Genomic DNA, 13,724 nt, shown 5'->3' on the forward strand with positions numbered 1-13,724 from the left:
CTGTTTTTATGGAATGAATTGGATCGTACAGCAAACCATTTAATTTGGGGTAATTGTAGTCGTATCACTCTTCATGTGTTATTGTATAAAGTCTAGGAAAGGTGGCTTTGTTTCTGACATTTTTAAGGATTATATATAATTTTCCAAACGACAATAAAACACAGCATGACTTTTAGACCTGCTTTGTTTTGAAAATCAAGAAGTAGTCCCTACGTTATTGGCCGCTTTACACATGACGCGGAGGAATTTACTTTGAAAGGAGGGGGAAAAAAGCAACCAGGAAGTCAGACAGAAGAGGAAACGCTCGCTGTTGTTGGAGCATAAAACTCTGTAAACAACTAAAAAAAGAGTTGAATAAAACTTGCAAACAACAACAACTACTTTGAATCAACTTCATCCACCTTTTGGGGCTCAATCGGGACTATTTCCACCAACATGGACATTGATCCGGTAGGTGATAATGGCGGAAGATTGTTTGTTTCTTCACCGTCACCGTGTTTAACGACACTCAACAGGTGGATTGTATGGATAAAATAACTTTAAATCATGTCATAAAGTTAGTTTAATAAGTGTGTGTTTTAACTTAGCGTTGATTGAGAGAAAGTCCCTTTTATTTCTGTAGAAACCAAACACTCTTTAGTGGAAATACAGGTTTTATTGTGAATTAATTTAGGCCAAAATCTTAAAATAACTTATTTTACTCGGTTTTAATTAATTGGCATCTTTTTATTGAGCTAATTAAGTGATACTAATGGTGGTTTCCCGCATATTTTAAAACACTTTCTTCACTGGTTGTTGTCTGTAAATATACTAAATAAAATAGTGCAGGAAAGAAATAGACATTAATGATAAGGTACAAGATAAAACAATTAAATAAACATAAATAGGAATAATATAAAAGTTGCATTTCAAAAAAAGTTAGAATCAAACAGTGCAAGATAAAAATTAAACAATTAAATAAAGAGTTTTAACTACATACTATATAGTGGTAAAAAGTGCCACATTTCCCTCTCAAATGCACTTTTTGGGGGTCAAATTCCTACTTTTACCTCCTGAGCTAGTTTGATAGTTAACTTTGAAGTTATATTATTATTTTAAATTGATCTCAGGGTTATATTTAAGTCATACATCACATGACAACTTTAAAAAAAATGCCTCTCTTAGCTGAGTTTCATAGATAGATAGATAGATAGATAGAATTGGAAGGATGAACCCCTCTTTAATGGTCACAGATGCAGAGCACACAGTGACATGTGTTCTCTGCTTTTAACCATCCTAGTACCAGGAGTCTAGTAGTAGGAGAGGCAGCTATTGTACAGCACCTGGGGAGTGAGGGGGGAAGGGGGAAGTCTGGTACCTTGCTCAAGGGCACCACGGCAGGGCAGGAGGTACACTGGGACCTCTCCAAGTAGCAGTCCACACTCCATTTTTAGGTCTGGTCTGGGACTTGAACCGGCGACCCTACAGCGCACAGTCCAATCCCCTACTGACTGAGCCACTGCCACATATTAGCCGGGTTCTTAATGTTGTTAAGGTAGTTTAATATAGCTAATTATGTTTCATCTAATCAATAAATCACAGGTAAAAGACGATCAATTCTCCTCTGAAATGCACTTTTTGGGGGTAATATTCAAACTTTTACCTCCTGAGCTACTTTGATACCCCGGCTAATATTTGGTATAAAACTGAGCTAAGAAAGGCATTTCTAAAAGTTGTCATGTTATTAAATGTAGTCATGTTACACTTATATAATACCTCAAATAAATCATAGAATTATTATAGATTTCTAAATGTCTAATACAGCTGTAGTTGTCTCAAACTTGTAAATCAGCATGTAGTGTCTCTACTTTAAAGAGTTCTCTCCTGCTGATGTTCAGATGTATATCAGTATGTAGTGTCTCTACTTTAAAGAGTCCTCTCCTGCTGATGTTCAGGTGTATATCAGTGTGTAGTGTCTCTACTTTAAAGAGTCCTCTCCTGCTGATGTTCAGGTGTATATCAGTATTTAGTGTCTCTACTTTAAAGAGTCCTCTCCTGCTGATGTTCAGGTGTATATCAGTATGTAGTGTCTCTACTTTAAAGAGTCCTCTCCTGCTGATGTTCAGGTGTATATCAGTATGTAGTGTCTACTTTAAAGAGTCCTCTCCTGCTGATGTTAGGGTGTATATCAGTATGTAGTGTCTCTACTTTAAAGAGTCCTCTCCTGCTGATGTTCAGGTGTATATCAGTATGTAGTGTCTCTACTTTAAAGAGTCCTCTCCTGCTGATGTTCAGGTGTATATCAGTATGTAGTGTCTACTTTAAAGAGTCCTCTCCTGCTGATGTTAGGGTGTATATCAGTATGTAGTGTCTCTACTTTAAAGAGTCCTCTCCTGCTGATGTTCAGGTGTATATCAGTATGTAGTGTCTACTTTAAAGAGTCCTCTCCTGCTGATGTTCAGGTGTATATCAGTATGTAGTGTCTCTACTTTAAAGAGTCCTCTCCTGCTGATGTTCAGGTGTATATCAGTATGTAGTGTCTCTACTTTAAAGAGTCCTCTCCTGCTGATGTTCAGGTGTATATCAGTATGTAGTGTGTTTATTTATATATATATATATATATATATATATATATATATATATATATATATATATATATATATATATATATATCATGTGCTTCCTTACTGTAGAGCTGCATTGATGAGTCAAATCATTTATAAATCGATCTGCAGAAAATAAATGCCAACTCTGTTCAAACTTTAAATCCAAAATGAACAGAAAATTATATTTTTAGTTTCCAAAATGAGGAGATTTGCTGCTTTTCTTAGTTTTTATATAATTTTGAATTGAATATCTAGTTCGTTTTTGCACTTGAAGACCAAACGAGACATTTACTACATGATTAATCGATTACTCAACATTCTAATTTCCACACGAAACTATATTTAATAATTGTTGATCGCAGCCGTATATCGTGCTAATAACAACTCGATGTGTCTAACTCGCACCTAAAACAATCTAACAAAGTGCAAAACTTGGCTTTAAAAATAGTGATTTCTGAGGTTTTGAAACATCCAGCTTCTACAATAACGAGATATGCTACTATTTCTAATTTGTATATCAGTTCAAGTTATCATCTATAGTTTTGCTCTGACAAATAAACACATTTTTCTCAATTTCCTGACATTTTATAAACCTAACATTAATGGATCTTTCACAATAATAGTTTGCATTTGATTAAATTGGTAATGGCAGGAAGTCATTGTTGGTTGCAGCCATACAGCTAAGTTTAACGTGTATCCTTACACATCTAACAGAAGCTTGTCCAGTGTTCGTCTGTTGGTTTTAACATGCAGACTTCTGCTTTAAAAATAGTGATTTCTGGTGTTTTGAAACATTAAAAGTCTAGAAAACCCCTTTTTTAATGTACGCTACACTGACTCAGAGAGGAAGGGATGAACCCTGCAGAATATACGAGTGTTGTTTTACATAATCAGTGTCAAATCTAACTGCCTGCTGTTGCACATTTGACTCGATAAGGACCGGAGCGGTGAGGGTTTAAAGTGATCCACGCTTTGCATTTACAACTGCATTCAAATGACTTGGAGTCGATTCACATCTCAGAGAGCTCTTTATCCCGATTCCTTTAAGCATATTTACAAGTTGATTTAACCATCATTAGGTTTACTGGAAGACGTTTCTATGCACAGCAAGTTCAAGTATTTGAAAAGTAGCCGTCGATGCAGGAACTTTAAAAAAATGTTTCTGTCTTCTTCCTCTTTCTGAGAGTTGATACTTGATATCTGTCAGCCACTCAGTAGTTCACTAAACTTTAAAGGAGGGAGAGAATAAGCCTCGTTTAAAATAAAGCTGCATTAATTAGTAGATTAAATGTCTGGCTTTTTTCCGTGTGAATTTACATATTTAGTGTATAAAAGTGAGAATACTTAATAGTACATTTCTAAGTTAAAAGAGGACTTAAAGAGGACATGTTCAGGTGTATATCAGTATGTAGTGTCTCTACTTTAAAGAGTCCTCTCCTGCTGATGTTCAGGTGTATATCAGTATGTAGTGTCTCTACTTTAAAGAGTCCTCTCCTGTTGATGTTCAGGTGTATATCAGTATGTAGTGTCTCTACTTTAAAGAGTCCTCTTCTGCTGATGTTCAGGTGTATATCAGTATGTAGTGTCTCTACTTTAAAGAGTCCTCTCCTGCTGATGTTCAGGTGTATATCAGTATGTAGTGTCTCTACTTTAAAGAGTCCTCTCCTGCTGATGTTCAGGTGTATATCAGTATGTAGTGTCTCTACTTTAAAGAGTCCTCTCCTGCTGATGTTCAGGTGTATATCAGTATGTAGTGTCTCTACTTTAAAGAGTCCTCTCCTGCTGATGTTCAGGTGTATATCAGTATGTAGTGTCTCTACTTTAAAGAGTCCTCTCCTGCTGATGTTCAGGTGTATATCAGTATGTAGTGTCTCTACTTTAAAGAGTCCTCTTCTGCTGATGTTCAGGTGTATATCAGTATGTAGTGTCTCTACTTTAAAGAGTCCTCTCCTGCTGATGATCAGGTGTATATCAGTATGTAGTGTCTCTACTTTAAAGAGTCCTCTCCTGCTGATGATCAGGTGTATATCAGTATGTAGTGTCTCTACTTTAAAGAGTCCTCTCCTGCTGATGTTCAGGTGTATATCAGTGTGTAGTGTCTCTACTTTAAAGAGTCCTCTCCTGCTGATGTTCAGGTGGATATCAGTATGTGGTGTCTCTACTTTAAAGAGTCCTCTCCTGCTGATGATCAGGTGTATATCAGTATGTAGTGTCTCTACTTTAAAGAGTCCTCTCCTGCTGATGATCAGGTGTATATCAGTATGTAGTGTCTCTACTTTAAAGAGTCCTCTCCTGCTGATGTTCAGGTGTATATCAGTATGTAGTGTCTCTACTTTAAAGAGTCCTCTCCTGCTGATGTTCAGGTGTATATCAGTATGTAGTGTCTCTACATGTCTTCATGCTTTAATGTTCAAAAAGCTCTTTATTGTTCTCATACTGTCTGTGCTGCAGCACCTCTTTTCACCCTCTGTCTGAAACCAGAGCTGCTCTGATTGGTTAGCTGGTCGGCTCTGTTGTGATTGGTCAACCGCTTAGAGATGTCCCGCCCCTTAGCCTGTCAATTACAATGTTGAGCGCTAGCCAATAGAAGCGTGAGTGTTAAACAGTGATGTCAGTATGTTATGGAAGTAAACAAAGGAGGCATTTTAGCCTCTGCAGACCATTGACATGCACTAAAACCTATATAACACACTGCAGGGGGAATGGCCGCTGTAAGTTCATGAAAGGAGCAGAGTAGAGCAGAGTAGAGGAGGTAACAGGAGAGCAAGGAGACATCAGGTGACTCAACAAAACCTGCTCTGTTTCCTGGAGACCGTTGTGTTTACAGCCCTGTTGCCTCATGGGAAATGGCTGCCTCCTATTACTCAACATGGACAAAAAGGAATGTTATTCTTACAAAAGCTACAGCGTAATAAACGTGCAAAGATCCAGACTCCTTCATCTCCTACAATAAGTTGCAGAAATAATAAACAAATGTGGATTTTATTTACGATTTTGAGACATTTTCTTAGGCAAAGTTATCCTATGTTTTCTCACGTTTCTGTAGCTCATGATTCAAAGGTTACATTACATGTCACTTGTTAGATGCTTTTATCCAAAGGGACTTGCATACTCAATACTGTGGACAATCCCCACAGGAGCAATTTGGGGTGAAGTGTTTCAGGGACACAACGACATGCTGACTGCAGTGGGGTTTGAACCTGATCCCAACACCATGGCTCTATCCACTGCGCCACACGCCTCCATTTAAAAGACTTAAAGGCTTTATTGTTATTTACACAACAGCTTCAGCTTGGTTTGTCAATGGAAATCTGAAGTCTCCTTCAATAACGCAATAAACTGAAGACATAAAAAAATATACTTTTGTGCGAGTGCAGTAGTTTGCAAGAATAAAAAAAAAAAGCCCTGGAACCGGTTCGGTGGGAAAAGGGCTTTAAAGTCGATTGTGTCGTTTTGATAGAAGTTGATTACGCTTTATATATGTGATTATTCATTATTTGTGTTACATGCTAAGTTTCTTTTCGGAAGAGTTGTACACTAAGTACATCTCTTCAAAACAACATTTTAAATAAAGAACTTTTTTTGGGAATTCTTTTGGAGAAACTGGCAGGTCTAGTTCAGTACAAATTAAATAGCTCCTTCAAGAAACTGCTATAAATAAGATCTGAGGATTATATTGAGTAACCTGGTCATATTTCATAAGTTTAAATTGTATTTTTGGTGTTTTTTATAAGCTACAACTATTTTAATAATCCATTTATTGGTATTTTTCATGCAAATATTTCAGAAAATGCTGTTTATAAATCTCAGAAATTGAGATATCCTTCTTTCTTTCTGTTTTACATAATACCTAAGTGAATATCCTTGGACTGTCAAAACAAGACATTTACAGACTAAACAATCAAATCTATTGATTCATAATTGAATATTAATTGAAAATGGAAACATTCTGTAGTTTTAGCCCATATCACATTCCACTTACTGTAAATGAATCCAATAAAACAAACTTTTGACAGCTTAACGTATTTTTTAATTATTGTTTTTAAAGTAGTTTTAGCCCTACACCATACATTTTATTATAATAATAATAATAATCCATTTTATTTACAAGCGCACTTTTAATTTGAGTAAACAAAACTCAAAGTGCTACAGAGTAAAATGGTTGAAACAAAAACGAATGCAACGACAAAATGAAAGCAGTGACATTTACGCCGCCATGGCAACAAGTGGGGTCTTAAAGATCTATTAAAGGGCTATTCTAAAAAGATGCATTTTTAGGCCTTTTTAAAAGAATCCACTGCCGCTCCCATGTGTAATGCTCCTTTCCTCAACACATTGAATTACTTTTCTTTTTCTGTGCGGTCCCAGGAGCGAGGAGGAGCCGAGGCGGCGCCGGAGCCCAAAGACAAGGTTCAGATCCTGAAGGAGCAGGTGGACGGGGTGAAAGACATCATGACGCAGAACGTGGACCGCATCCTCGCCCGGGGGGAGAGGCTGGACGACCTGATGGGGAAATCTGAGGACCTCCAGCATGGGGTAAGGTCATGAGACAGATATATTATGATGCTGACACGTTCAGTTCAGCAGGATAATCTCCACTTATTAACACCACTTTATGATTTCTGAGGTAAAAAGCTAACCTTCTAGCGAATAACAGACTAAGAATGCTTCAATTAAAACTGATTAATATCTAAAAAAACAAAGATGATGGTTAGTGACTTTACCGCCTGTAACTCCAGCTCGATGATCTGCTCCTTGTAGGAATACGCCTTGTTCTCTCTCTTCATGTTGCCTTTCTTTGTGGTTTCCTTCGAGGCACTGCAGAAAGAGAGAGGAAGACAAAAGTTACTAAATGCTAAATAGTGGTCTTAACGTTTGTGCTACCGCTAAGCTAAAGGCGGCTAATGTTGGACTATAGAGGAACTACAGCCTGGTCACATGACTCCACGTCACCACCGCTAAGCAAAAGTTGGCTAATGTTGGGCTATAAAGGAACTACAGCACGGTCACTTGACTTCACGTCACCACCGCTAAGCTAAAGGTGGCTAATGTTGGGCTATAAAGGAACTACAGCACGGTCACTTGACTTCACGTCACCACCGCTAAGCTAAAGGTGGCTAATGTTGGGCTATAGAGGAACTACAGCACGGTCACATGACTTCACGTCACCACCGCTAAGCTAAAGGAGGCTAATGTTGGGCGTGATGACGTTTAGTCGTCTCAATTAGACACTTGTTAGCAACCTCCATTTTAAAATCCACCAGTGGGTTATTTACTGACATATTTTATGTCGTAGAACAAAACTTTAACATCTCGTCAGCTTGTGTTAACCACAGACCTTATTTCAGGATAACAACCAAAAACACATTCAGAAAACCATTCATTTGTTAAAATGCTGACTCATTTCCTGGTTTTACGACTCGTTCCTGCACCACTCTATTCTCATATGTGCAGCGATGCATCTCTGGTGTGTCTGAGTTTGTAAATGAAGATGACCTCATTGATAATCATGAAAACCAGTACAACCAGTTCGTTAGTGAGATTAAAGACATTTCAATTGAACCTGACTAACATGGACATGGGAATGTTTCCTACTTTCTAATAAAAAAAGTATGTCCACAAAAGGAAAATATCCATCCAAAATATATATTCTGTGGAGGCAAGTTGGACAACACACACACCAGTCTTGTTTAATGTTCAGTCTGTAGCTTCGATGCCAACTAAAAAAGGCTTCAATTGGAGAGAAGCACGAGCGTAGTTGTTTCCTCTAACAATGCTATATAGAATATACTTATAAATAAACCATGTGCATGTAAAGTTTAAAGAAATATTAAGTTAAATCTAGAATTGGATATTGTTCAGTGGGAAAAAATACTCCTTGTGTAAAATTAGAGTGGTACAGGGATGTCTTATTTCTGTGTTGGACCCTGAAGGCAGCATCTCCCTGGTCCAATGGGATTTCTCCATGTGACAAACGCTTATGTCAAAAAAAGTACCAAAAACACAACACAAGAAGGGCTAAAATGCTGACTCATCTTGGGGCTTATTATGACTCATTTCTTGTGTCCCTCCCCATGCTAAAAACGTTATGACATCATTAAGTGGCCCAAATCTGATCAGCTCATTTTCAGACAGGTTTATATAGAAATGGATCAACTGAAACTTTCAGAGTCTCTTTCCACAGAGGGGACATTTTGAGGCTTATTATGGCTCATTCCTGCACTCATTCCCATTGCTCCCCCCCTCCCCTTAGACTGGGCACTTCAATCGGATATCGGAGAGAGTTGATCGTACACACTGGTGGAAGAACGTGAAGCTGGTGGTGCTCATCGCGGTGGTCGTGCTCATCATCGTGCTCATCATCATCCTCCTCGCCACCCGGGTCATTCCCATCGGGGACAAGCCTCTTCCACCCAATCCCACCAAAACGCCATAGTTACAGTAAAATAGAAAATTAATATATAGAGTCAAAGAATAATAATAACTGCTGTCTGGGGACACGGTTTCTGCTTCATGCTCATTATGGTATTTGAAGACCAGTGCTTTTCTAGTTTATTGGTGATTTAGTTTATTTATATAAAGGAACAAGAGCACGGTCACATGACTTCATGTCACCACCGCTAAGCTAAAGGTGGCTAATGTTGGGCTATAAAGGAACTACAGCACGGTCACATGACTTCACGTCACCACCGCTAAGCTAAAGGTGGCTAATGTTGGGCTATAAAGGAACTACAGCACGGTCACATGACTTCACGTCACCACCGCTAAGCTAATGGTGGCTAATGTTGGGCTATAAAGGAACTACAGCACGGTCACATGACTTCACGTCACCACCGCTAAGCTAAAGGTGGCTAATGTTGGGCTATAAAGGAACTACAGCACGGTCACATGACTTCACGTCACCACCGCTAAGCTAATGGTGGCTAATGTTGGGCTATAAAGGAACTACAGCACGGTCACATGACTTCACGTCACCACCGCTAAGCTAAAGGTGGCTAATGTTGGGCTATAAAGGAACTACAGCACGGTCACATGACTTCACGTCACCACCGCTAAGCTAAAGGTGGCTAATGTTGGGCTATAAAGGAACTACAGCACGATCACATGACTTCACGTCACCACCGCTAAGCTAAAGGTGGCTAATGTTGGGCTATAAAGGAACTACAGCACGGTCACATGACTTCACGTCACCACCGCTAAGCTAAAGGTGGCTAATGTTGGGCTATAAAGGAACTACAGCACGGTCACATGACTTCAGGTAACCACCGCTAAGCTAAAGGTGGCTAATGTTGGGCTATAAAGGAACTACAGCACGGTCACATGACTTCACGTCACCACCGCTAAGCTAAAGGAGGCTAATGTTGGGCTATAAAGAAACTACAGCACGGTCACATGACTTCACGTCACCACCGCTAAGCTAAAGGTGGCTAATGTTGGGCTATAAAGGAACTACAGCACGGTCACATGACTTCACGTCACCACCGCTAAGCTAAAGGTGGCTAATGTTGGGCTATAAAGGAACTACAGCACGGTCACATGACTTCAGGTCACCACCGCTAAGCTAAAGGTGGCTAATGTTGGGCTATAAAGGAACTACAGCACGGTCACATGACTTCACGTCACCACCGCTAAGCTAAAGGAGGCTAATGTTGGGCTATAAAGGAACTACAGCACGGTCACATGACTTCACGTCACTACCGCTAAGCTAAAGGAGGCTAATGTTGGGCTATAAAGGAACTACAGCACGGTCACATGACTTCACGTCACCACCGCTAAGCTAAAGGTGGCTAATGTTGGGCTATAAAGGAACTACAGCACGGTCACATGACTTCACATCACCTCCGTAAGCTAAAGGCAGCTAATGTTGGGCATTACGGCGTTTAGCCGTCTCATTTAAACACTTGTTAGAAACCTCCATTTTTAAATCCACCAGTGGGTTATTTACTGACATATTTTATGTCGTAGAACAAAACGTTGACATATCTTCAGCTTGTGTTAACCACAGACCTTATTTCAGGATAACAACCAAAAACACATTCAGAAAACCATTGATTTGTTAAAATGCTGACTCATTTCCTGGTTTTACGACTCGTTCCTGCACCACACAAGCACCAGTCTTGTTTAATGTTCAGTCTGTAGCTTCGATGTCAACTAAAAAAGGTTTCAATTGGAGAGAAGCACGAGCGTAGTTGTTTCCTCTAACAATGCTATATAGAATATACTTATAAATAAACCATGTGCATGTAAAGTTTAAAGAAATATTAAGTTAAATCTACTGATATTGTTCAGTGGGAAAAAATACTCCTTATGTAAAATTAGAGTGGTACAGGGATGTCTTATTTCTGTGTTGGAACCTGAAGGCAGCATCTCCCTGGTCCAATGGGATTTCTCCATGTGAAAAACGCTTATGATGTCAAAAGGTTTTTACAGAAATGGATCAGGACAAAAAGAGAGAATCTTTTTTCATGAAACTTTCAGAGTCTGTTTACACAGAGGGGACACATTTGATGTAGAAAAGACATGAAAAAGTGGTTTTGCATGATAGGAGACCTTTAACATGACGTGTTCAGACCAAAAACTCATTCAGAAAACTTCAATATAAGGGATCAAGAAGTGCTACAATGCTGATTAATCTTAGGGGTTATTATGACTCATTCCTGCACTCATTCCCATTTTGTGTGTGTGTGTCCTCAGGCTCAGAACTTCAAGCAGACGTCGGTGAAAGTGGCTCGTACGTACTGGTGGAAGAACGTGAAGCTGGTGGTGGTCATCGTGGTGGTCGTGCTCATCATCGTGCTCATCATCGTCCTCCTCTCCACCGGGGTCATTCCCACCGGGGAAAAGCCTCTTCCACCCATCATCATACCCACAAAAAAGCCCTAAACACACACACACACACACACACACACACACACACACTCTTGCACAATGTACATACCAAGTTACAGTAAAACAGAAAAGTAATATATAGACTCAAAGAAGAATAATAATAACTGCTGTCTGGGGAAACGGTTTCTGCTTCATGCTCGTTATGGTATTTGAAGACCAGTGCTTTTCTAGTTTATTGGTGATTTAGTTTATCACAATTCCAGCCTATAGTTAATTTTTGAATTTGTGAGAAACTAAAAACAAGTGTCCTTTGTTTAATTCCAGAACAAAATGACATCACTATGTAAGACTCAGGCTCCTATTGGCTAGCACTCCAACACATTTTACATGATAGGCTAAGGGGCGGGACATCTCTAAGTGGTTGACCAATCACAACAGAGCAGGCAAGCAGTCTAAATCTGGGCAGATTAGGGCGCCTTTTAAAGTGAATTTCTTCAGTCTTTTACCAGACATTATTAGTCTTGAATGTAATCCCCCTAAATGCACCTTTACAACGAGAAGTTTGTATAGTTTTAAAGATAAAAATGCAGTTTAAAAAAACATGTTTTCTGACAAATCGGTAATTTTTAGGTCAGTGGAAGGCTAAATTGTATATTGGATATGTATGTTACCGTCTGTGGGCTTGTTATTATTATTATTCCTGCTGTCACTTTTCTTGTCAGACAATCTAGAAAAGGGAATCATGTTAGAAGTTATATTTACATTTGTAGGAACTTTTGTGCAATCAGATACTTGGTGGTGTGTTTGAGGAGAGGTTTGTTATATTAATAATACAGAGTCAACGTCTAAACAACTGTTATTTTAAACAGAAATCTAATAATATACCTGGGTTGGGTTTCAAAACACTTCAACATAATCTGTAAATGTACATCAGAGTCTTATTAGTTCTTGAAAATACCTTTTTAATAAGTGGGGAAACATTTGCTAATGTCAAAAACATTTTAAAAAACAACCAAAGTTAGAAAATATCCAACGTTTGCAAGTTTAAAAAAACATTTTGAAGTTTCCTGTTGGACTTCTATCTTAATACTCGACCAAATTTAAAAAGTCCCAAATAATATAATATCACTTAACGCTGTGACTGATTATGGTTCAGAGCGTCCATTTTTTTTGTTGTAATTGGGGATTGTTTAGTGTTTCCAGTCGTTATGCTAAACTAAGCTAATCTAACAAGGGGCTAGCTGTAGCTTCATATCAAACGTACAGACCAACAAATAACCCAATGTGAAAGGTAAACCATCAGTGGTACAAACAAACATTCGTAGATGTAACTTTGACAAGAGATGCACATATTTCCCTCGATACTCTTGATACTCAATACTACATTTCAAAAATAATTATTCCAATCAACATCTAGTCACTTAGCGCTGCGACATGGCTGAGGCATAACTCAATGGGTTTTGCACAAATTGGATAGAAAGCTATTTTTGAAATGAGTGTTTGTTGAGTCTTTAAGCTAAGCTAAGCTAAGCTAAGCTAAGCTAAGCTAACCAGCAACCGGCTGCAGCTTTATATTTACCATACAGACCAACAAACACACAGAAGGTTTATTTCTAGTGTTTTCAGTCGCTTATAATGCAAATCGGAGCCTTAAACTAAATATTAGTGGACGAACGTAAATGTTGCTTTCCTTGATATTCAACATACTTTTTTTTAAATGACCCCAATTGGTAAATAACACAACATTTTGAGATAAATGAAGTCCTGATTGTTCCCACACTTCCAGTTTTCGTGCATCAGGCTCTAACGTTAATTAAAGATTATAACAATTAGTACAAAGACCCTGTGTCCCCCCCCCCCCCCCCTTCTACCTGCTGTTGCAGTACCAAGTTATTCTCTAAAAAGGTCATAATAATGATACACTGTAAATAGTCAGCACAGTCTCTCCTCTTGTGTATATTTGCAAAGTGTTAACGAGTTCTTAACGAAGCTGTTTATTCTACGCACCATGTCTTCTTCTTTTTTTCTGAACCTCAATGAGTCAATGAAGTGATTTCTGATTAGTCATGTTGGAAATTGTCTAAAGGAAGCTGTGTATTTGTGATGCTCTGGGTGAAGGAGTGATGATCATCTTCCTGTTCCTTCCTGATCACATTCCTGTCTGATTCGACCTGCTCAGCAGCTGACCTGAGACCAGCAGGGTTTTATCCTAATGACTTGTGATGTTTAATGGTTTTAATGGTCCTGAAATAAATGAATAAATAGTATTTACCTCTGAGCTGTTGTCGTGCTGTTTGTTGATCCGCCACA

At 38.7% G+C, this 13,724-nt stretch overlaps 1 protein-coding gene across 1 annotated transcript; it reads left to right on the forward strand.

Moving 5' to 3' along the window:
* The first annotated feature begins 245 nt into the window (after window positions 1–245).
* Window positions 246–13,692, forward strand: vamp8 (vesicle-associated membrane protein 8 (endobrevin)). The gene is made up of 3 exons (XM_079689087.1): window positions 246–450; window positions 6,954–7,121; window positions 11,280–13,692. Exons 1-3 carry the CDS (start codon window positions 436–438, stop codon window positions 11,466–11,468), a joined length of 372 nt encoding a protein of 123 aa, XP_079545213.1. The 5' UTR covers window positions 246–435; the 3' UTR covers window positions 11,469–13,692.
* The last annotated feature ends 32 nt before the right edge of the window (window positions 13,693–13,724 follow it).

The sequence above is a fragment of the Notothenia rossii genome (genome assembly GCF_949606895.1).
Source record: "Notothenia rossii genome assembly, chromosome: 6".
Classification (NCBI taxonomy): Eukaryota; Metazoa; Chordata; class Actinopteri; order Perciformes; family Nototheniidae; genus Notothenia; species Notothenia rossii.

What these genes read in the sequence shown, in the direction of transcription:
- vamp8 (XM_079689087.1), top strand. An exon ending in CTGAGGACCTCCAGCATGGG is followed by an intron (nt 7,122 to 11,279) that starts GTAAGGTCATGA and finishes GTGTGTCCTCAG; the next exon opens with GCTCAGAACTTCAAGCAGAC.